General features: G+C 59.7%; 1 protein-coding gene across 1 annotated transcript; it reads right to left on the bottom strand.

Annotated features, from left to right (window-relative positions):
- Positions 1-1,270: 1,270 nt before the first annotated feature.
- Positions 1,271-22,648, bottom strand: LOC119099803 (extracellular sulfatase Sulf-2-like). Its single transcript, XM_037222882.1, has 17 exons — positions 21,929-22,648; positions 18,161-18,300; positions 17,736-17,830; positions 16,192-16,348; positions 13,695-13,864; positions 12,433-12,583; positions 11,367-11,543; positions 10,901-11,061; positions 10,377-10,559; positions 8,211-8,353; positions 7,715-7,878; positions 7,229-7,357; positions 6,589-6,782; positions 6,123-6,188; positions 5,542-5,634; positions 4,618-4,935; positions 1,271-1,313 (listed from the first exon to the last, which is right to left on the bottom strand). The coding sequence occupies exons 1-17, from the start codon at positions 21,954-21,956 to the stop codon at positions 1,271-1,273; spliced, it is 2,412 nt and encodes an 803-aa protein (XP_037078777.1). The 5' UTR covers positions 21,957-22,648.
- Positions 22,649-24,230: the final 1,582 nt, after the last annotated feature.

The following is a 24,230-nucleotide window of genomic DNA, read 5'->3' on the forward strand; positions in this document are numbered from 1 at the left end:
AGTCCAGGTTTTCACTATTATCATAGACGGAATAATCAAGTCCAGGTTCCAACTATTATCATGGCTGTCCAATGTCCTCTCATGGCGCACAACTACAACTACTCACAGCTGGGCAGAACCACACCAAGATTCGCAGCAAAGCGACTGAATCCGCACCATTCGTTTACTGTACTGTAACCACATACGCAAGTGGAGATGCCGAACAAAGCTGGCGCAGCATAACTGCCGGTACAAGAACGTCCAATTAGCTGTCGATAAAGGAATGTTCATTGTCATGATATCGGTGAAAGCTGGTGTGCCTGTCGCAAAGGGCATACCGCATTCCCCACGCGGGGTACCACGAAAGTTTTACATTAGACACGTCCGGGCCGACATGCATTGCTTGGTGCCATGGCCTGTCTCCAGCCTGATGTACTTAAAATAATCATCACCGGACCGGCGCGCAGCGGCGCGCTTCCATATTAATTCGTCCCGCTGCGACCGCGCTCGTCCCACTGCGCCTTTCATGAAACGAGAGGTGAAGAGCGGGGTCAGCCAGGTTAATCATTGGCGCAGGGACGGGGGTTCCGTAGTTGTCATGGAGCCCCCAGATTGCGATCATGGGTAACCCCATCACAAAGCATGACAAGAATCGACGTCAAAATTGGCCTCGGCGCCCTTTATCTCTGAGGCGCTCCTCCACCTACGTCGTACAGCACATTTCTGCTGAAGAAGAGCAAGGGAGTAGCGTACCCCGCGTGTCCACGCAATCGGGATCTCTGTTGACCCGACCTGACCATCCGCAGTTTTTACTGGTGAGCTCGGAAACGGTTCACTACGAAATGGAGTCCACACGGAGTCGGCCTGACCCTCCGAGTACTGGTTTGACCTTGAGCACTGGTCTGACTCTGAGCACCGGTCTGACCAAGAGCATTGGTCTGACTCTGAGCACAGGCCTGACCTAGAGCACTGGTCTGCTCGCCAGGGGTTGGTGCAGCATTCGCCGCACGCGGTTTCCCACGGCCCGAGGCTCTAGGCGGCACAGGCGACCAGTTCACTAAAGCGCTCTTAACACGAGCGCAGTCTCAAATGCCGGTGAAATTAATGGCGGCCTCCAGGACCGAGCAAGTCAGTGACGTACCCTGCCCAAAAACCCCCGGCATGCTCATTTCGCTGTATTAAGTAACAACTTCAACAACTAAAGCTCGCTGAAGCATCTTGGTGAAAGCGGCATCCGACGGCAGAACACTCAGTTTGACCGCACGAGGACGACCCATGCAGCGCATGGCGGTCAGAGCGCCTCTCCGGACGCCTGCGCGGGCGGACACGCGGCGCTGGCGAGAGCGGGGAGCGCCAAGTCACTCTCTAAGACGACAGCGGGAGGTTAATCCGACGCGCAGAACACTCGACTGAGGTGCCACAAGCGTCGCACATGACAGCTGTGGTAGTGCGGCGCGCGTTACGCAATACCACGCGCTAACACAAGTCACACGTCTTGAAAGTGCCGACCACACAAGGTGAAAGAATATCCGACAAAAGCGAAACACAAGAGCTGGCAGTACGAGTAGCAGCCTGGTAGTAGAGAAGACCAGATGACACATTACAGGTCGACAAGAGCCCAACTTCAAAGTACTGGCGACGTTACCAACCGCATCCATAGAAGAGGCACTGTCTTATAGTTACTTTAATCGAATATACATGGGTCATCGAGTTCCATTAGCTCGCGTGCTCCGACATGACACACCAGTCAGTTTTTCCACCCCAGCCTTTATGTAATTTCAACCCCGATTTGTCCCTGATCAGCTGGCACTATGGCTGCTCTTATGACGTCATCTGGACCAATCCCAGCGGTGCTCAGGTAATGCTGCACTGCTAATGCTGACCGCTCGGTACAGAAGGCACCCTATCCAACAAAGCGGAGCTGCTTGGGGACGTCCGTGGTTGCTGGGAGATGCATCTAAATCATGGTAACTAATCTCGTGTTCTAACAACGAGTAATGAAAGACCGACAGCTGGAATATTATGCCTAAATACGTCGTAAAAAAGCGCACCATATGAACCCATCTGGAACGTACAAGGAAAATAAGCAATTCTGCTAGAAGGCGTGGTTGAAATTACGACACACGTGGTAACTAACGCCTTACGCCACAGCTATGTCGCTATCAAGATTGTAAAGTGCATTTACATGATTGCCGCATACCTGAACACAACGCAAATGAACTTTTGTAGAGGATACATTTCTGCGCCTTTCTGGGACGAAGCACGTAAAATGCGGACAGCAACTCACACAGCCCACAAAATATGCTAACCCACACACAAAACCAGTGTTCATAACCTTTCAAATGGACGTCCCGCAAACTAGTAACGTTTTGGAAACCCGTCCCGATCACTTTAGCACATAATGGTTCGTTGTAAATTGAGACATTGGAAAGCACTCTTCGTCATATTGCTTGTACTGGAATCAGCCGAGTGACACATTTGCTAGCCCAAAAGTAAACAAAGACACTCAAGAGTGCAACAAGCGAAAAAGACGATGAAGCCTCAAAATATACAAGACGAAAAGCATGCACAGATATACGCAGACAATTAATGTAAAGCATCAGTCGCTGGCTGTGGAGGATGCAGCTTTGAAAGTAAACTCATCTTTCAGCGCACACTTGCAAGTCGCAGAGTTAAAAGTGAATGTAAATACACTGAAGTCGCATACACAGCTCCGCACGACTGCACAGCCCCGCTGTGAGTGAGCGGGAGCGATACGCGCTGCCGGCCACAATCTGTCTTCAGTGTCTCGAAAGCGCTCATTGCACATCACAGTTGCAACTCTGCGCTTGTGCGCACGTGTCGGCGGAGCACAAGTTTGGCACAATGCGGAGTGTTAATGAGGGGTTTCGACCGGTACTGACCATCAACATGACATTCGCTCTAGTAGCATTCAACGGCGACCCTGACAAGCGGCAAGTGCGGGTAGACTCGCACTGACAGAACCCAGCCCAGCAACAGCCATGGATAATTTGGCCACTGGTCCGGACAGACAATACCGATAACTGCGACCGTGAGCGAGATGCGACAGGACACACTCCCGCAGCTGCGCGCGGCGCCCGACCATGCTACTCTTCGCGAGATTCTGCCCTCTGTCTACGGAAGCGTGGTCACGTGGGACAATCTACCACTGGTAATGCAGCTACAGACAGCTGACGGGGGCGCGCCGATCGCCAGGCGGCGCCAGCGTCGGCCGCCACTGCCGACAGCGAGACCTCGGGCCCGCAGACCCGGCGCAGTCGTCGGTGCTGTCGCGCCGCGGGGCCGAGTCCTGGCGGGCGGCGGCCGGGGAGGGCGGCACGGGTCCGGACCTCCAGCGTCGGCCGGCCCGGCGGCGGGCGGCGGGCGGCGGGCGGCGGCCGGGGAGGCCGGCACGGTCCGGACCTCTAAAGCCCGCCAGCCCAGCGCCGCCGATGTCGCAGCCACTCTAATCGCCGTGCCCTGCCGGTCCACCACACGAGCGCGTGAGAGCGTGAAACATCGAGCGCCGATACTCTCGGGGCACCGACATCGCGAGCGCCGACACTGCAGGCCAGCGACCGAGACGACCCCACACCCCGACAACGGAGGCGAGCGGCCGGCGAGCTGGTGAGCAAAAGAACAGGACAGGCTGCATCCTATGCAACTTCTCAGCAACTAAATTCGACGATAAAATTGAGCTTATTTTCGAAAATTCCTGAGATCATCATAAAATAAAAAATAGGAAATTATTTAACTTATTATGGGATACCATTTTGAATGACGTCAATAAGACACCCAAAATGATGTTGGAAATTGAACTGTACAGTTAAGCTACTTGAAATTTTTGCACGATTTGGTACAGAACAAAAGAAAAAACAAACCGTACCCAACGGCAAACATCAGGAGATAAGGCTATATTTAATGAACGCGATTGTAGCCCACCTATCCTGGCGTGAAGGAAGACGGCAAACGCCTGTTTTTACCACCGTGTCTACTTATGTACCCAATCCGAGACGTTTCACTCTGTGCCGTTGACTTAAACAAGGTGTCAAACAGGGTGTCAAACAAGATCAAACAAGGTAAGGCGCATCATAGCGAAAAACGCATCAGGCCGAGGAGACACCTCTCAAGATGAACCATGCCGGGGACACCGACCGACGCGACCTGCGTGCTGCCCTCGCGCATCGCGCGGCTCGTGTGATGTGCGGGGGCAGCACGTGTCCCTGCTCTGACCTGGCGCGCTGTCGCATCAGCCGCTGTCGGCGGCCGCTGTGCCGGCCGGCGCGCCGTCGGCTGTCGCCGGTCCGGCGCGAGCGGTGGGCGCCGGCGGTGGCGACGGGACCGAGGTCGTCGGCCGGGGCGGGACCGAGGTCGTCGGCCGGGGCGGGACCGAGGTCGTCGGCCGGGGCGGGACCGAGGTCGTCGGCCGGGGCGGGACCGAGGTCGTCGGCCGGGCCGGGGCCGAGGCCGTCGGCCAGGGCAGCGACGGCGGCGGCGGGCGGCGCCGTCTGCCGGGCCGGCTCCAGCGGCGGCCGCGCCGCCGGCTGCTCCAGGCCGGCCGGCGTGGCCGGCGGCGGCGGCGCGCCCGGCGGCGCGCCCGGCAGCGGCCGGCACTGATCAGGGCCGCTGCAGCCCTGCATGTCGGCCAGCTGCGCGTCCAGCGTCCGGATGCGCGCCTGGTCCAGCGTCGGCGCCAGGTTGTGCAGCTGGTACGGGTCAACCGTGAGGTCGTAGAAGCTGAGGAAGCCGGTGATGAAGCGACAGTAGAGCCAGTTTTCTGCGCCGCCCACAGCGCGCAGACAGTCATACGTGCCGTTGGAGGCGCCCAGGCAGACGCAGACTGGCCCGTGCGTCCACAGCGGGGGCGTCTTCCAGTGGTCGTTGTCGTGTACGAAGCAGTTGAGGCCCTCGAAGTCGCAGTTCTGGCTGGCAAGCAGGGCCTTCTTACGCTGCTTCCTGAAACGCCAGCCAAGAAATTATCAAGGTCGTCATACGATCGAAGGAAGGAACGTGAGATGGGCAAACCTGACGGGAGGTCCGAAACTATCAATCAAGCCGCTCTTTTTCGAGGGTGCTAATCTTTTTTTTTATAAATTTATCCCGAATGGTTTGTATGGGTGATTTCGGATTCAGAGTACCTGCTAAGCATCGCTTGTTGCGTGTACCCCAAACCCACCACCCAAGCGTGCCGTCCAGATCAACAGCTAATTTTGCCTCCGCCCTTTCGCTGGACAGGAGTGCGGAGGGTTTTACGTGCCGCACAATGCTGCGACACGGCCGCCTCGGGTCTGGGTTGAGCCTCGTTGGCCAGTTGCCAGCTGGCCTTTCCGTTTCAATCGGGTCAAACAATGCGCCCACTCTGGGACTCGTACCCAGTGCCGCTGGATTACGAGTCCAGCATCTTTCCCCAAGACCACGGAGGCACCATCAACCACCATAATCAACCACCTAAACACAAAGTCGCGAGGAAGAAACGACTGTACACGGGGCAAGCGACTGCGGAGGGCTAGCCATTCATGAGTTGTGTTACCGCGGCGTCTCTGCGTGGTATCGGTGACATACCTGCGCCTTTGGCGGCGGCGTTCCCGGCGGCGCTGCGTCCTTTCTTCCCTGCGGGCCTGCTTGGTGTACTCGCGCACCCACTGACGCTCGGCTCTGCAACGATAAGACGGGTTCAATTGGGTCAGCTCACCTGCGTCACGCGGGAGCAGAGGTTTGCTTATCTCTTCAGTTGGGGGGGGGGGGGGGAGGAGGAGGGGCCGGGTAGAAATTCTGCCCGCCCCGGCTTCGGGGATGCCGCGCCCGACAGCTGCACAGACGGCTAGGCTGGAGGCTCTAGCTCCGTCCGCCTCGGCCTCGGGGACGCCGCGGCCGACAGCTGTACGGACGGCTGGGGTGGAGTCTCTAGCTCCGTCCGCCCCAGCCTCGGGGACGCCGCGACCGACAGCTGTACAGACGGCTGGGCTGGAGGCTCTAGCTCCGTCCGCCCCGGCTTCGGGGACGCCGCGGCCGACAGCTGTACGGACGGCTGGGCTGGATGCCCCCGGCTCCGTCCGTCCTGGCCCCGGGGACGCCATAGCTGACGACCGTGAGAACGGCTGGACTTGAGGCCCCCACTCCGTCCGCCCCCGCTCGTCACTCACCGATCGTCCATCGGCCGGCACGGACAGAAGGCGACGTCGCCGCTGTGGCGGCCCTGCTCCGGCACCCTGGCGGCGGGACAAGCGGTCAGCAGCCAAGTCACCCGTCAACGGGGGCTCCAGGCGAGAGCACTCCGCGGTACTCAGAGTCCGACGTTCAGATAGACGCTCGACACTCCGGGGCCGCCGAACAGCGACGACAAACCTCCGCTGCACGCGCACGCACCAGTGGACAAAACAGGCGACAGTGCTCGGCGCTTTGGTGGCCAGCTCGTCCTGAACTGGCGCAACTCTGGATGACTGGACGACTCGCCTAGTCCGGGGACCACCGGACACTCTCCCTCACACACAGGCACGAGGCACGCGTGAGACCAGCGTCAGTGACCGGCCAATCTCCCGAGTGCAACAAATCACCGTTTTTCAGGTGGCCTCTGAGTCGTCTCGGCCGCGCGCCGCGCTCGCCACTCACGTCTTCCTGCGACCGTGGCGGCCGGCGGGCGCCGCGGACGCCGCGGACGCCGCCGTGTACAGGTCGTCCTCGCCGTCCGGGTAGTCCTCGAAGTCGACGTCCTCGAAGGTGGCGCCGCGGCCGCCGAACGGCCGGGCGCGCGAGGCGTGTGGCGGCGCGCGCGGAGCCACGTCCGCCAGATGGCGCCGGATGCTCTGTCGGAGGCGCGCGAGCTCAGGCGCGGCGGCGGCGCGCCACGCTGCGACCGACTAGCCACACATGGCCGCCATGGGATCTCCTACCGCCCTCACCGACAGTCCTGTCCAGCCGAGAACACACGGCCAGTGCGAGATTTGCGCTGCCATGGTGCCATGGCCTGCCGGTGCAAGGGCTGTCGGCCAGCAGACCCAAACGCCATCTCCGGCTCGGGCGTGATGTCACGAGTCAAGTACGGCCCATTTTCCATCTCGTGACCACCCCAGTACGGGAAAACAGCTCGCGTCATTCATCAGAAGGCGAGTGATGCCTATCTGTCACGAAAGGCTAAGCACGCGCCATACATGCCCCGGTGCCGTTACATCTCAGGTCCCGCCTCCGGCTGGCGCCACGGGCTGGGTTTCGTGGGCGGCCGGCCGGCCCGGCGGCGGCGGCGGCTGCTGACCTTCAGCTGCTTGAGCAGCTGCTTGAGCCGGCGGATCTGGTCGTTGACCAGCAGGCGCTGTGAGCGGCGGTCGGGCGTGGCGCAGGTGGTGTTGTCCACGGCGCAGCGGCCCACCGACTGCACGTGCGACTGTGGGCGGCCGGGCGACGGTCACCGGTCGGGCTCACCGGCCGCCACACCGCCGCCGCCCGCACTCGGGGCACGCGAGGCAGAGCCGGACAGAAAGTGACAATCAGCAACACCACCAGAACCGGCATCTGGCCTTTCCGTGTCATAAGCTCACGGCACGCAGATGACGGCGACGACGTAGCGAACAGCGGCGCATAAAGGACGCCGCAACGCATACCGCACGACATGTTACGCAAGAGTGACGAAAATAGTTGGTATGCCACAGATGAAACGGAAGTGTCCTGCCACAAAACATGGTCGGACATTGAGGGCCGGCACCGACGCGCGGCGGTCGACGGGCCACAGCGCTGTGCTCACCTGCAGGATCTGCAGCTCCTGGCCGATGCGCCAGATGTCGTCGTCCACGTGGCTGACGTCCTCCTCCACCACGAACTGCTTCACCAGGCTATCGGCGGGCGAGGCGGCGGCGGCGGCCGAGCGGCGCTGGCGCAGCTCCTTGACGAACCGCACCGGGCGGATATCTGCCGGCGGCACCACACACTGCGCTTCACGCGAACCCCGCGGCAGGACAGAGTGAAACGAGCGCCACGAGCTTCACCGACAGACTGGCCACCATCCGGCGCAGCGCTGCGTCAGGTTAACTATGTATCGGCACCGTTGATGGGCCCACGCTTCCATTCCATCCCGACCCCAAGCAGCTGCCAAAGTCCCGACAGACACAAGGAGCCACGCAACACTAACGCTACATCCGACGTTTCGGCGCATCGATCTCTGCTGCCTCCCAGTCACGCCCGTGAGGCCGCCGGGACCGGACGCGACGACCGCCGCCAGCCCGCGCTCGCCGGCGCCTCACCGCCGTCCATGTGGTCCTTGAGGAAGCGCAGCTGGTCCTGCCGCTCGCGGTGGCGGATACGGCGCGTGCCCTGCACCACGCCGCCGCGGCAGGCGCACATCTGGGGTGCACGCCGCCGGCGCCGACACTTCTGTAGACGCCACCTGGCGACGCGCAGGGCCGGGACAGCGGTCAGCGATGCGGGCCGGCCGGCGCGCGGCACACCCCGGCCGAGAACCGTACGGGGAGCAGACCGCAGCTGTCTGCAGATCACTACGGGTGGGAAGCAAGGACATCTTCGGAATGCTCGCAATTTGTTGTCGCCATTTTGTATGCTCTTGGTACGTTCCTCGGCGTTGGATTTAATGCGGGAAGGAGATGTACATTGTGAGGCGGAAGGGGGGGGGGGGGGGCACACCCGACCGCTTATGAATGGTGCAATGACAACACATCAAGCGGCGTCACTAAAACGCGGAGCGGGAATTAAGGGCCAACAGGCGATCCTTGCAAGGTTTCGCAGGCGGATTGAGAAGCACACACCGCTGAATGGCAAGGATGTGTGACTGGACACGCTGGGCGGCTGACGGACAGGGCACGGTGTGTATCCCACGGAACGATCGGCAGACCCGCATGGCCGCGACAAACCACGGCAAACAGGCAGCACGCATGAACAAACGAAAGGTGAATTCGTCACAACCAACTGGAAGCAGATACACTATGACAGGGCTCGATGAACGACGAGAACTGTCTGACAGTCGCACTTGGGTCGCGAGTGTACCCCACATCGCGTTGATTGATGGTCACTCGCGGCGCCACTGTCCCTACGTCCCGGTATCACCCGCTGTGCGTCTGCCCATCAAGTGCCGACAGCGATGCTCAAGGCGGGCCGGCCGCACCACGCCCGGGCGCCGGTGGGCCACTGATCTCTGGGTGGGCCGGCCGCGCCCCGCCCGGGCGCCGGTGGACCACTGATCTCTGGGCGGACCGAGCGCGCCCCTCCCGGATGCCGGCGGGCTACTGATCTCTGGGCGGGCCAGAGGCCGGCGCAGACGCAGGTGCGGGCTTCACGCATCACTCACACCGCCAACAATCTGAACGACGGACCGGGACCCGGCACAGCCACGTGGCTGAGACCCTGCAGTCACACGGCCGGGACCCGGCACAGCCAAACGGCCGGGACCCTGCACAGCCACACGGCCGGAACCCGGCACAGCCACACGGCCTCAGTCACGGCAGCGACTCGGTCCCGTCTCGAACGGCACTAGGCGACACCGTAGCGTCGCCTAGTGCCGTTCGCCGATACGGGCAAGGACGTAAGCGAATCTGGGAACCGCTACGGCATGTCAGCACCCCGCCACCAGCCAACTATGCATCACTTGATGAAAACCAGACGCCATGGCTGGCGACAGCAACGCTCGATCGATGAAGTGTGGTGTATGACGTGTCATCACACACATCACACATGTCATGTGACGTGTCATCGCACACATCACACATGTCATGTGACGTGTCATCACACACATCACACATGTCATGTGACGTGTCATCGCACACATCACACATGTCATGTGATGTGCCATCACACACACCACATATGTCATGTGATGTGTCACCACACACAGTGACACTGTAGCGGGACGAGGTCAACACCTCAATAAGTGAGGTCATCGGTACGTGGCGCTACAGAGCTTGGAGGTTAAATGCACTGCCAATCAAAACGCAAAAAGGCATGCTCACTAGAGCGCCGCGGCAACGCTGATAGTGCCTGGACCTCATCCGGCGGGAACCCCGATCCATTGGGCCGCGCCGTCTGCTCCGGGCAGCGTATCATGATGCGGTTGAGGACGAGATCCGCCATGCGTGATTCGAAATGTCGTGATTAAGAGTGAGATAACTGCGGTGAATGGGCTGCATGGACAGGCGCGGTCGGCATTTCCTCAACCGAGGCCGGACAAAGCGCCGAAACGCCCTGATTACCGGGCGGCGCCGCACGCGAGCGGACGCCGGGCAACGGGTCTCCGCCGGCTCCTCCGACTGAGTCACAGTCCCTCTGGCGCCGGCGCCGACCACCCCTGCAGCCGACGGCCGGTGGGTACAGGAAAGCAAACAACGCGGCGGCGCACCACGAATAATGAGGATGATTGTAACAGACGGCACTTCGGCGAGGAGCCGGAGCTGGCGGGCTACCTGCGGCCGTCGTGGTAGCACGCCCACTTCTGGTAGGGGCGGCAGGGCGAGCTGTACTCGGGCTGGGAGCACACCTCCTGCAGCCGCTGCAGGGCGCTCACGTACAGCACGTCCTGGTCGTCCGACTGCACGGCTCCCACCCGCAGACTGCGGTTCAGCCGGTGGTCCGGGCGGCGGCCGGCGCTGTCGGCGCGGCGGCGCGCGTCAGGGCGGGCAACATCAACAGCGTCCGCCGGCTCAGATGGCGGAGACCGCTCCGGCGGGGACGCGCGGTCAGCTCGGCGCCCACTGTACTGACACAGCACAGCTCAGCACGGCGCACGGTAGCATAAACATATGCACACGCGCACATTGTCAGCAAAGCGAAAGGTCCTCCCGTCGAGCATTTACGACGGACGGTCGCACCAGAAGCGTGCCTCTCATCAGCTGAGCAGGCTGACGTCACCAGAGATGGTTCGGCGCGAGGCCACCCTCCCACCGCGCAGCCCGTCAGACCGGCGTCCGGACCGCCCGCTCGCTCTCACCCCTCGACGATGAAGGCTGTGGGCCAGGGCACGGCCGGCGCGTCGGCGCGGTCGGTGGCGGCCAGCAGCGGCACAATGGAGCGGCCGTCCATCTGCGGCGGCACCGGCGCGCCGCCCAGCTCCAGCAGCGTCGGCGCCACGTCCACGTTCAGCACGGCCGCCTGGGACCTGCGCGGCCGCGTCGGGCGGGTCAGCGTCCGCGGCGACCGTGTGCCGCCGTCGCCGCGGCAGTGCCGTGTCGCAGCGGCGCCGTACACAGTGCGACGAGCGAGACCCGGGGCGAAGCTCTACAGTCGAGAACCGCACGGGACCACAAACACACAAGGGAGCACAAACAACGTACACACCCACAAAAGAACATTACACAAGTGACGCTCACGTCCAGTTCCCATCCACCGAAGCGCTGCATCTGCAGGGCCAGATGTCGCGCTCGCGCCGGCTGCCCGGCCAGCCGGGCGGCTCTCACCTGCTGCCGGCCCGGATGCCAGGGACCGCGCACCACGAACGGCACGCGGATGTCGAACTCGAACGGGTACGACTTGCCCTTGGCCAAGCCGAACTGGCCCAGGTGGTAGCCGTGGTCCGAGGTGAAGAGGATGTAGGTGCTGTCCAGCTCGCCGGCCGCCGCCAGCCGGCGGTACACCTGCGCACACCGGGGGCAGGGGGTCACGGGGACGGCCAGATCGGGGTCACGCTGCCCCACGCGGGTCACCCACCGCCAAGCGGCCACGGGACAGGTATGGCGCCACCAGAGCTGTGTGGCGGTGCTGCTGCCCAAATCCTTGCCGACGCCGGCACTGCGCCCGCACAGACTCAGCTCATCTTCATCTGCACTCATGTGCTCATCCCGAAGAACTGAAGCCCACCGGACACAAGCCCGCTTCGGCTGGCCGCCTCGCTCAGTCGTTTGACTCGCCGATGTAAACCCTAACCCGAAGAACTGAAGCCGACCGCACACAAGCCTGCTTCGGCTGGCCGCCTCGCTCAGTCGTTTGACTCGCCGTTGTAAACCCTAACACCACGGCTGCTGAGCGTCACTGCAGCGGCCGACACGGCAGCGGTGGCTCAAAGAGACGGCGCTAGCCGCCGCTGCTGCAGTGCCGGCGCCGTGCTCCACAGCCCGCGTCCGAAACGTGAAGCAGTTAGCGCGGGGCAGCCCGCACCCCCGCGTTCCCCACATCGCTGGCCCTCGCCGGAGCGTGTCCAGGCCACTAGGGCACGCCGGATGTTTGTCACGGTCACAGCACGGGCGCGCCCCAGGCCGCTGAAGGGCAGCGAGGGCGGCAGGGTCGGACGTCATCACCGAAATGTTCGTCGATACCAGCATTGCATAAACTTAGCGATGCCCAACGCAGACGTACTCATGCGTTCGTTCCGCCAGGGGAGCCGACATTCCTCCCTTGCAAAGAAGACGCGAACCGACATAAGCCGAAGCAGCAGTCTCGACTGTTTCGCCCCCTCTGAGCCATGCGGCGTCCACACAGCCGCGCCGCCCACGCCGGAACGCCCAGCGGTGTGTCAGCGTGCCGCACCTGCTCAATGCCGTCGTCGATGCTCTGCAGCGTCTGCAGACGCTTGGTCATCAGCATGTCCGTGAACAGGCGCTCCACGCCCTCCATCTTGTCCACGCGCCGCAGGAACCACTGTTTGTCGGCGTTCGGCGCGAAGTCGTACGACGGCGTGCTGGCAGAGAGGAGGGGATTTAGCGACGGGACTGGCGCCGAGATCGTCCGTGCTGACAGAAAGGAGGGGATTTAGCGACGGTCCGTGCTGACAGAGAGGAGGGGATTTAGCGACGGGACTGGCGCAGAGATCGTCCGTGCCGACAGAGAGGAGGGGATTTAGCGACGGGACTGGCGCCGAGATCGTCTCGCCTGCCACGGTGCGCCGAGGTTGTCTCGGTTGCCACGGCGCCGTCACCGCTGATGAGCGACGGCGTTCATTAACAGACGTGTGTGCTCAATGATAGTCAGTGGCGTTCAGACATGTGCGTGTGCGCGCACTCATTGGTGGCACAAGCTATGTCCGTGTGTTCATTGGCGGCAGGTGACGTTCATAAACAAATGCGCGTACTCACTGGAGATCGGTGACGCTCATGAACAGGTGCACCTACTCACTGGAGATCGGAGACGTTCATGAACAGGTGCGTGTACTGGCTGGAGATCGGTGACGTTCATGAACAAATGCATGTACTCGTGTCATGTCATGCCATTGGGGCTTTGCGACACACTAAGCTGCTGAGGCCACATGGCGTCGCCAGCCTCTCACCGTGGCAGGAAGGGCCGGCACCGCGGGAAATCGAACCCCGTACCTCTGGTTTCTCAGACGCGCAGTGGTTAACGCAGACGCGTTAACCACTACACTACCGGCCCCCCTTAAGTGCGTGTACTCGCTGGAGACCGGTGACATTAATGAGCAGGTGAGCATACTCACTAAGTATCGGCGACGTTCATGAACACGTGCGTGTGCTCACTGGAGATCGGTGACGTTCATGAGCAAGTGCGTGTGCACTCACCAGGGGTCAGTGACGTTGATGAACAGGTGCATCTATTCACCGGAGATCGGTGGCGTTCATGAACAGGTGAGTACACTAACTAAATATCGGTGACGTTCATGAACAGGCGCGTATACTCACTGGAAATCGGTGACGTTCATGAACAGGTGCGTACCGTCGATTAACATCGGTGACGTTCATAAACAAATGCGTGCACTCACTGGAAATCGGTGACGTTCACGAACAGATGCGTATATTCAATGGCTGTCGGTGACGTTCGTAACAAGTGCTTGTACTCACTGGTGGTCGGTGACGTTCATGAACAGGTGCGTGTACTGGGGTGCCGAGTCCTCGGGCCCGTGCGGCCCCGGGAAGCTGAGCACCATCAGCAGCGGGTCGTCGCGGTACACGCGCCGCGTGCGCTCGAAAAACGTCAGCGATTCATTGACGACCACCGACGGCAAGTAGTCCTGGAACAATCATTCATAGTGACAGTTCTGAGAAGCGAACACGGACGGAAGATCTCCAGGAAACACAAAGGCGCGTCAGCAGCACTTCGTCACCGGACGCCTTGTGTGCGGTCTGGCTGAGGAGAACATGCGTCACACTGCAATCGGCAAACAAGCAGCGCTGCACCGACATCCGCACCGAGGCGTGACCCGTCGCCGCGGTCCCGCTCGAGCGGTGACAGAGCCCCGTGGGTGTCCAAAGTCCCGCTGCGGGGCGGGGCCGGACCCGCCCCGTCCCGGGGCCGACGGCACTCCGGCCGCGCCGAGACGGCCGCCCCCGGCCCAGCGGAGCCGAACGCCCCCGCAGCTACCGCCGCCGCCGGCCAGCGTGCTCTGTTTACAATCCCGTGGCCGTCTTCCGCGCTTTACGGTGCGGCACTGGCTTCCGACATGCCGGCTCCAGCACGAATTCCGGGCGATAAAGCGGCGCAGCTACGGTTTCAAGAGCTGGAGAGTTTATTTGAAGAAATCTAGTGCACACGAGGGCAATGATCAGGCCGGAAATTATTCAAATAACTAAAATAGTGACAGCTGCTTGCCTTCCACCTCTAATTGCGCATTACGAAAACCATACATATGTTAAGTAACACGCTCTATTCACTTCATCAACTGCTGTTGCCAGGCGACGTCCGTGGCTGAGAAACCATTTAGTTGAATTTACGAGAGCGGTAAGTGCATGCCGTAACTAATAGCTGTAATTTTCGTCTGGCAGGCAACAACGCCACTGCCAGACGCAAAAAGAGTAAAGGAGGTTTTGCCCTTCCAGCACGGACCACGGCACGCCACCCGAAGGCCTGTACACACGAGAAAGGCGCCCGATCTTTCCTACGATGGCCCACTAAAACCCAAACCGCCAGAGGCAAATACACCATCTGTCTGTTCCTGCCCCCGTCTCTGTCCGTCTCTGTTGTCTCTGTCTCTGTTGTCTCTGTCTCTGGTCTTTGTTGTCTCTGTCTCTCTGTCTCTCTGTCTCTCTGTCTCTCTGTCTCTCTGTCTCTCTGTCTCTCTGTCTCTCTGTCTCTCTGTCTCTCTGTCTCTCTGTCTCTCTGTCTCTCTGTCTCTCTGTCTCTCTGTCTCTCTGTCTCTCTGTCTCTCTGTCTCTCTGTCTCTCTGTCTCTCTGTCTCTCTGTCTCTCTGTCTCTCTGTCTCTCTGTCTCTCTGTCTCTCTGTCTCTGTCTCTCTGTCTCTCTGTCTCTCTCTCTGTCTCTCTGTCTCTCTCTCTCTCTCTCTCTCTCTCTCTCTCTCTCCTCTTCTCTCTCTCTCTCTCTCTCTCTCTCTCTCTCTCTCTCTCTCTCTCTCTCTCTCTCTCTCTCTCTTTCTCTCTCTCTCTCTCTCTCTCTCTCTCCCGGGGAGCAAAACATGACGCAAGAAAGGCGGCGCGGCCGGCGCTGGCGTCCGGCCGGCGTGACAGGCGACGTCAGATGTCCGGCCGACACACGGGCCGCCGGCGGAGCACGCTCCGTCAACAGCCAGTCACTCCCGTCCGGCACAAAACGGTTAGCGCTGGCTCCCCTTGGGACGTGCCGACGCCGTCGGAGCGGTCAGCTTGTCTGCTTGTCTGTGTTGTACAGACGCGGACGCCGGCACGTCGGAGCGGTCAGCTGCCCTGTGTTGTACAGACGCGGACGCCGACAGGTCGGAGCGGTTAGCTACCCTGTGTTGTACAGACGCGGACGCCGACAGGTCGAAGCGGGCAGCGGGTCTGTGTTGTACAGACGCGGACGCCGGCAGGTCGGAGCGGGCAGCGGGTCTGTGTTGTACAGACGCGGACGCCGGCAGGTCGGAGCGGTCAGCTAGCCCGTGTTGTACAGACGCGGACGCCGGCAGGTCGGAGCGGTCAGCTAGCCCGTGTTGTACAGACGCGGACGCCGGCAGGTCGGAGTGGTCAGCTAGCCCGTGTTGTACAGACGCGGACGCCGGCAGGTCGGAGCGGGCAGCGGGTCTGTGTTGTACAGACGCGGACGCCGGCACGTCGGAGCGGTCAGCTAGCCCGTGTTGTACAGACGCGGACGCCGGCAGGTCGGAGTGGTCAGCTAGCCCGTGTTGTACAGACGCGGACGCCGGCAGGTCGGAGCGGGCAGCGGGTCTGTGTTGTACAGACGCGGACGCCGGCAGGTGGGAGTGGTCAGCGGGTCTGTGTTGTACAGACGCGGACGCCGGCAGGTCGGAGTGGTCAGCGGGTCTGTGTTGTACAGACGCGGACGGATAGCTGATTGAGTCCACGAGTGCACAGAATGCAGGTCTGGATGGGAACTATCGGCGGAGGTGGCCGGCGCCAGCGTCCTTACCTTGGGATACTGCCAGCCGTGCTCCACGCGCCGGCCGTTGACGTTCATCGAGTAGTTGTAGTACTTGCTGTTCAAGATGAGCGATGACCAGTGGTCCCAGCCGGCCGGCACGTGCTCGCCCTCGTACCGGTTCATGTACTTTCCGAAGTAGCCGGTTCTGCCGGACGGAAGAAAGAGATGAAGGCAATACATCAAGAGCATGCGGAATGACATGTCGTTGATGGCGTAGCAGCAAGTAGCGATGCATGGTTACAAGATCTACAAACTGATGAGATAGAAGTGCTCCACACACAGGAGAGAGATGTATGACGTGTGACGTCACCTCCCTGAGGTCAAGCAGCGTGGGGTCATCAGCTGGCAGTGTCTGATACATGGCCGACGTGTCGTATCGCCTTTTATTGATCGGAGACGAGCTCGCATTGCTCGTCTCCCAGGGAGCCGTCACACTTTCATCCCGTCGGCCAGATCATCAGGTCCTGACAGGCGCAGACGACTCCCCGGCGGCCTCCTCTCTACCCGATCACGCACGCCGCACCGCCCCGGTCCGGGGAGGCAGGGCGGACCACGGAGGGCGACACCGCACCGCCCCGGTCCGGGGAGGTAGGGCGGACCACGGAGGGCGACACCGCACCGCCCGGTCCGGGGAGGCAGGGCGGACCACGGAGGGCGACACCGCACCGCCCCGGTCCGGGGAGGCAGGGCGGACCACGGAGGGCGACACCGCACCGCCCCGGTCCGGGGAGGCAGGGCGGACCTCGGATGGCGGCGCCGCACCATTCGGCAATCGTGTCGGCAACGGGCGGCGCCCGCCCCAGCCGCCCGGCCGGATTACACGGCAAATAATCGCCGTCTGGCCGGGGCTCGGCGGCGGTCGGCACCGGCGGCCGATCACGGGCGGCCGGCTCCTCGCTCGGTTGCAACAAAGCGTGATTAAGTGGCTGCCGAAGGCGCGGCGGGAGCGTTCGCCTGCGATCTTGTTGAGGCGGCAGATGATTACGTCTTACCCGGCTTTGCAGACATGATAAATGATTATCTGGTTAAGCCGGGGCCATCCTGGGAAATAAGGCGTTCCTACCCTTTGCATGCATGCATGCACTCGGGACGACTGAAAGGGCATGTTGGCAAATATACACCATTCAAGGATCGAGGCGCGTATCCCGACCTCCCGACAAAGAAGCAACCACGCCATCGTGGTGTTTCATCCGTCACATTGTGGGACGTGGCGCTGTCGCGTGCTGCACGATACTCCGCTACAGCAGGCGATAAGTGTCAAACCACTCCCTTCTGACTTACCTACATCACATGACGCGTGGATGCCACACCAACCTCGGTTTAGTCAGCAGCGCTTACAAACAGGCCACGGGACTAATAACTGTGCCGACGGTTCGCACTGGCACACTCAGTTATAGCCACTCGCCGCCGAAACTGGAAAGGGTTGATGATGACTTGAGGAAATCGGCGAGAGCGGCATCACACTAACACTTCCCCAGTTGCAGCTGGTGTCCGGGAAGCGGAGACACGGCCGATTGGCCCCACCCACTGACCTGTAGCCGGCTCGCTGCAGGTAGGCGGCGTACGTGCGCTGCTCGTGTGTCTGCTGCCAGAGCGGGCTGCTGCAGTTGTCCCGGTTCGTGTACACCTGCGGCGAGCGGGCAGGCGGGCGGGTGAGGCGACGTACACGTCGGCGGGTGACGAGCGGAGGCGAGGCTGCGCTGCAGACGGCCCGGCCTGCGCGGGCGGCGGCGCCACACCCAAGCCGCGGTAGCAAATGCGGCCACCACCCGTGTGCAGAGTCGGCCATCCTCACAACCCGGCCAGCGGACCTTCGCATGGTGCGTCCGCGGCCAGCGCCAGTTTCCTGTCCCGACTCTGTCCGCGCCCTGACCGGCCCCTGCCGCCCGAGCGCGCCCTGACCGGCCCTTGCCGCCCGAGCGCGCCCCCCCCCCCCCCCGGCCGTCGCCGCACGCACCTCGTGATTGTGCACGAACATGCCGGTGAGATAGGAGCTGCGCGACGGACAGCAGAGCGGGGTGCTGACGTAGCCGTGCCTGAACGTGACGCCCTCCTCCTGCAGGAAGCGGCGCAGCTTCGGCATGTACTTCAGCGAGCCTGCGGGCAGCGCCAGCGCCGGCGGTCAGCTCCGGACTCCCCCGCCCAGTCACAGACAGAGCGGCCCACGGCAGCAGCGCGTCCAAACGTACACACACCGAGGGAACGGGGCCGGCCAGGCAAACAGCGCGGCGGAGCCATGCTGCAAGAGTTTTCAGGCGAGAGAGCGTGCGTGGCACGACCCTTGATTAGACCCCAGATTGGACCCTTGGTTACGAGAGGGTGGAAAGGGGTCCTCTCTAGCCGATTGATTATCACGTGGGCATACAATGATCATGAAGTTCCCGTTATAATACGGCATGCTGTGTGGAGAAGATGTTCAATTTCCTGGCACACATCACCTAAGTTTGAAGACAAACTAGACACAACACCAGCAAGTCATTCCACTGCCAGTTTATGAAGTCATCAAACAGCACCCAGACGTTTAGGCACATTAGATAGATAGGCTTACCGTTCGCAAGCTCATCCAAAAATGCAAGATCATTGACTGAAATGCAAACAAGTGCGCCACATGTTTTGCGGGCAAACGTTTCATCAGCGTAACAAAATGCATGTTATATAATCTCCCTTTCGAGGCCACGTTTCCAAACGTCTTAAGGTCAAAGTTCAACACACCCAAAGTTCCGACCTTGTCTCTGGGAATGCCCGGATGACGTATGCACGATCGCACGGCATGTTCGCCATTGATGACGTGATCGATCAAATCACAATGACCCGACACAAAACACACTGTCAGCCTCACAGCGGCCATCGCATCTCGCCAGCATCATGCAAATGGCAGACGGGTTAAGACGGATGAGTGATGCGGGCTGGCCACGAACGACGGCTGGTACGGCAGCACACGGTAATCCGACAAAATAGCCCCCACAGTGCCGACGAATCCCTGCCGTCACCGGCCAGATGACGGCTGGCCCCAGAATCCATGGCACGAAGGCGGTCGCGGTTTGGCTTAGCAAAGTCTCAGTTTGCCTCCAGTGGCTTTAAGTCAGTTCGTTAGGTACGGATTGTACTTTGAGCCCTTCTCCACTTGTCCTAGCCCCCGGCTCTACCCTCGTGCCATTTGAAACGGTTGGCTTTGGTTTCGGCTTGTGTTACTTCTTACAGCTGGTTTCGGCTTCAGTTTCGGCCTCGGAGACGAAACAATTTTGAAACAATTATGGCTTGAGATCCGACTTCAAACGAATCTGGTCTGCTGGCTTTGCCTTTGCCATGGTTGCCCGTCCTGTCGCCCCAATACACCACACAACTTCTCGTGGTTGAGACGCATGCGTGGCTGCAAGGCAAACACTACCCAGCCATTTTCACGAGCAGTTAACATCAGAAGACAGCCAGAGAACAGTCCGAAACGTTCCATACCGTAACGCACAATACAACGACGGTTGTGCGAAATAATCTTCCACCCGTAATGTTAGCAGACGCGAAAATGATTTTGATTTCGCAAAACGTAACGCACTGTTTTCAACTTCGGCTTCGGCCTCGTGATTTTTGGCTGACAGGTTTTGCTTAGGCTTTGGTCGAAGCCGCTGAATTCGGCTCTGGCTTCGCATGTACAAAATTTCAAACCACTGGCTTCGGATCAGGCTTCACGTTTTCAACATACGAAGTCCCTGGCTTCAGCTTCCGTTTTTGCAGTCCCAAACATCAAAGCGAACAGCCTTGACTTCGCGTCCATAGAAGCTTGTCCTCGACCTCATGCTCGGTTCAGTCATGCCCTTTGCGAAATTTTACGAGTTTTGATACAATTGGGATCAAGGCGGGCGATATGACGTGCATAGAACACAGCATTGCCATGTTATGAGCGAGTCGCAACATCGATATTGATGGGTGGTGGCGTTTTCTCACTTTTTGCATTTGTGCCATTCTTAAAACTACGGGCAGTTAATGACATGGTGCATAACCATGGAACATTGTGAAACATGTACTAAAGTAGTAAACAGTATGGTAACGTCCAACGTCGGCTCCTCTCGGCTCTCCCACACATGACTGGCGGTATCTTTCCTGGACAATCAGACCACTCAGCCACTGGACTGTCAGTCACCGCCATCTTCCGTATGCCCTCATCCTCCACCCGCTGTTGTGCCTGTTCGCTGAGAACGTTGACCACGCGCGGGGCGTCAGCTATGCAGAATTGCAGTGGAGAATATCTTGTTCCCAGATCAAAACTAATGCTGAGCTCCAAGCACGTGATTCGCCTGGCTGAAGTCACACTCTTTTCGCCCGTCGTCGTCGACTTCAGCCTGAGGCCGCGCGCGCTGGACTAGTGACTGGCCGATCTTGCGTTCAATCTGCATACGGACGCTCTCTCCACCGTGTGTGATGAAAGTCCGTGATAGACCGCACAGCTGTAGCCTCGCATTGTTAGATTGTCTTCTCTCATGATCAGCCGAGAAGCGCCGCAAGGCGGGTCTATCGCAGGCCTCCGCGATATGCCGACAGCTGCCGATAGCTACCGACGCTGTCCGGATTAGCCGCTGTCTGCGCGCTGAATCAGCTCACTTCAAACTTGGTCGGCCCGATGATTCAGAGAGCGCCACAAATCAATCCGCCCAAACGTGAAGGCTTCCTGCCGGTGATCAGCTGGCTTTCCGGACGCTGTCGTCCGCGGAGGAGCGCAGACCTCAGACACTTCGCGAGATTCTCGTGTGCGGTTGCATCACCTTTGGTTCTGATTTGCGGAGACGCGGCACCGAGCCCTCCCAAGCCGGCTCAAGGCTAGCATTGCACGCATAAGCCGATGCCAATGGCCTCATAATCTCTGCGCGTGCCAGGCAATTACCTCGACCCCGTAATAAGCGGTTACCCGGTGCCAGCGGTGCAGGGCGCTTACACTCGACACCGCTCACACCGGGGTCACTCTGAGCGAGCGCGAGCCAGCGGTTACCCGGTGCGAGCGGAGTAGGGTGGTTACACTCGACACCGCTCACACCGGGGTCACTCTGAGCGAGCGAGCGCGAGCCAGCGGTTACTCGGTGCGAGCGGGGTAGGGCGGTTACACTCGACACCGCTCACACCGGGGTCACTCTGAATGAGCGCGAGCCAGCGGATACCCGGTGCCAGCGGGGTAGGACGGTCACACTCGACACCGCTCACACCGGGGTCATTCTGAGCGAGCGAGCGAGCGCGAGCCGGACCGGCCTCCTGGGAGCCGTCGACGTCACCCCCGCAGTCAGCAGTCCGCCCGACTGGCGTCCGGCCTGAACACTGTCCACCGGTGCGAGGGGAACCGCGAAGAGGACAGCTCGCTACACACGTGCATGACGAAAATTCAAAGATACAACGCGATACGGAGTGCTCATATCAGCGGTTCATGCTCCACCATAAACATTGTAAAAAGACGGTGGGTGTCTCGTTTGAATGCGCCAATAACAAACCGGGTCACGAAATATCTTGATACGCACAGTGGGAAAATCGACGTGACGTTTTGGTGCATATATATATATATATATATATATATATATATATATATATATATATATATATATATATATAGCCAGCCCTGCCGGTCAGGCTAATGGTCAACTTCCTCACAAGCTGTTCCCCACCCTCTATCGATGTCATGCCGTTCGCTCGCCGTGCAGACCTCCACCGGTCCGTGCAGTCGTACGGGCTAGACAGCTGGTCCACTCACCCAGCTCGACGTCCAGGTCGTCAGCCATGATGAGCACGATGTTGGGCCGCCGGCCGGACGGAAGCGGTGGCACCGTCCAGCCGGCGTCCTTTTCCTCCTCGGGGCCGGCGTCAGGGGCGGCGCCGGCGGCAGCGGGCGCGGGCTCGGCCGGCGCCCAGCCACCCGGTTCGGACGCGTCGTCGGCCGGCACCACCCAGCGCCAGAGCGAGCTCAGGAAGCCGTCATCGCCGTCCGACACCGGCGCACTCGCGTTCCCCGTCGCTGGCTCGTCGCCGGCCGACACTTGCTCGGTCTCGCTCGCCGATGGGCTCTCCCCCGCCACGAGCAGCCGCTCTTCATCCTCTCGTGCTCGCTCCTCCGACGCGAGCGGCAGCTCGTCCCCGTCCTCGTCGAGCGCCGGCTCGTCTCCACCGACGGGGGGCACCCCCTCGCCTTTCAAAAGCCACTGCTCATCGTTGTCCGCAGCGGCGTCCTCGCCCGACTCCAGCAGCTGCGCTCCGTCGTCCGGATGGAGGTGCCGCTCCTCATCATATGACAAGTAGTCCTCATCAGCTGGAGGCGGCTGGTACTCTTCGTCTGGCACGTATTCCTCATCAGTGTAGCCCGAGCCCGCCGCACCCGGCTCGGGGGAGGCCGAATTAAACAAACTAGCACGGAACGCCGACTCGGGCGGCAGCTCGGGCGCCGTGGGCAGCGCGCCGCCGGAGCGCTCCTGGAACGGCGGTGTGAACGGCGCGCGTTGCCGCTGCCGCCGCCGCTTGCGCCGCTCCCGTCGCCGCTGGGCGCGCTGCACGCGCAGCGCCTCGCGCAGCCGGCGCTTGCGGGCCTTCAGATGGCGCCGCAGCGAGCGCGACAGCTGGGGCGCGCGCAGCTGCTCGCGTACAGTCAGCAGGAGGTCACGCACCGAGCTGCCAGTCTCCGGCCGCTGCGAAGTGCCGCGCTCCTCCGGTGGCCAGCTGACGGCTGGTGACGTCACCGAGTGCTGGCGGCGCCGCTGGCTGGATGACTCCTGCAGCAGAACAGCCAGCAGCAGCAGGCTGGGGGATAGCTGCCACACCTTCATCCTGGGGACCACTTACAACACCTGCAACAGATGGTTGGCACATCAGGTAATACACAAGCCATAACACATGACTGTATGGGTACCATATCATGTGGGTACAAAATATTTGAACATCCATTGTGACTATGCAGTGCCAAACTCTCCTCACTGCCCTCGTGCCTGGGGGCAGGCAACACAATGGCATACAATGCTCAGACTGAAAATAATATAAAATGCATGCTTTCTGCATTAATTTATTATACTTCCTAAAGCCATGAAAAAACAGAATGTATTATCAACAAGAATATATACATGTCATTGCTGGCCTTTATGCCTCCAGGGACCTAGCAAGATCTAATGGGTCTGTGGCCTAAATGTTGTTATTGTCTCTGATGACAGCTATCAGACTACACACACTGGAAAAATATGACTTTCTTTCTCCCAGCTTTTCTGTCTTTTCCCTGGATCTAACCATGCCTGATACAGTGCAAAACACATAATAAACACTTAAGAACAGCATATTAAAGGGTGCTGTATATAAAGAAACAGCACACAATAAACCAGTGCATAATTTTTATGCAAGGTACCAAAATCATCAACCATGCTTCTATCAAGTAAAACACACAACAGGCACTTGACATCAATAGATAATGGACAATCCACAAACACCTCTGGACAAGACACAAACACAAGACCAGGCAAATTTGCTCACTAGAGAACTATGCCTGCACAACATCCATGCACCATGCTATGCTTCTAAGTGACATTGATATGATGAGCCAGAAGCATGTGAGCACTTAATTTAATAAAAGCTAAACTGTACATTATTTTCAAAATGCGTTGAAAATAAAATGGATTATTTTTGATAAAGATTTATCTTACAGCATTGTAATCTTGTTCAAGCATGTTATGACACCACACACCAAAATAGAAAGAAGCTAAGCACCAAAGTTAAGGTACTTGTATCTAGAGTTAAATGAGACAGTGCATTTCACTTAAAATTGCATGGTGCATGTTACATGTTGACTGCGGAATGAAATTTGAATGCAATGCAATTAGGGGGCAAAATTCACAAAATTTTGGCAAGCATGCTCTATTCAGGTGTATTCTAACTTCCAGATAAGGCAAAGTCAATTTAAAAACTTAACCTAACTTGAAGAGGGGGGGCTGCCAATTTATGATGTTTTTCTCATGATATTTCAATTAAATTTGAGACTTAAGCCACCACCATAAAATTAAATATTTCAATATCAGTATAGG

The sequence above is a fragment of the Pollicipes pollicipes genome, unplaced genomic scaffold (genome assembly GCF_011947565.3).
Source record: "Pollicipes pollicipes isolate AB1234 unplaced genomic scaffold, Ppol_2.1 Scaffold_4881;HRSCAF=5763_pilon_pilon_pilon, whole genome shotgun sequence".
Lineage (NCBI taxonomy): Eukaryota > Metazoa > Arthropoda > Thecostraca > Pollicipedomorpha > Pollicipedidae > Pollicipes > Pollicipes pollicipes.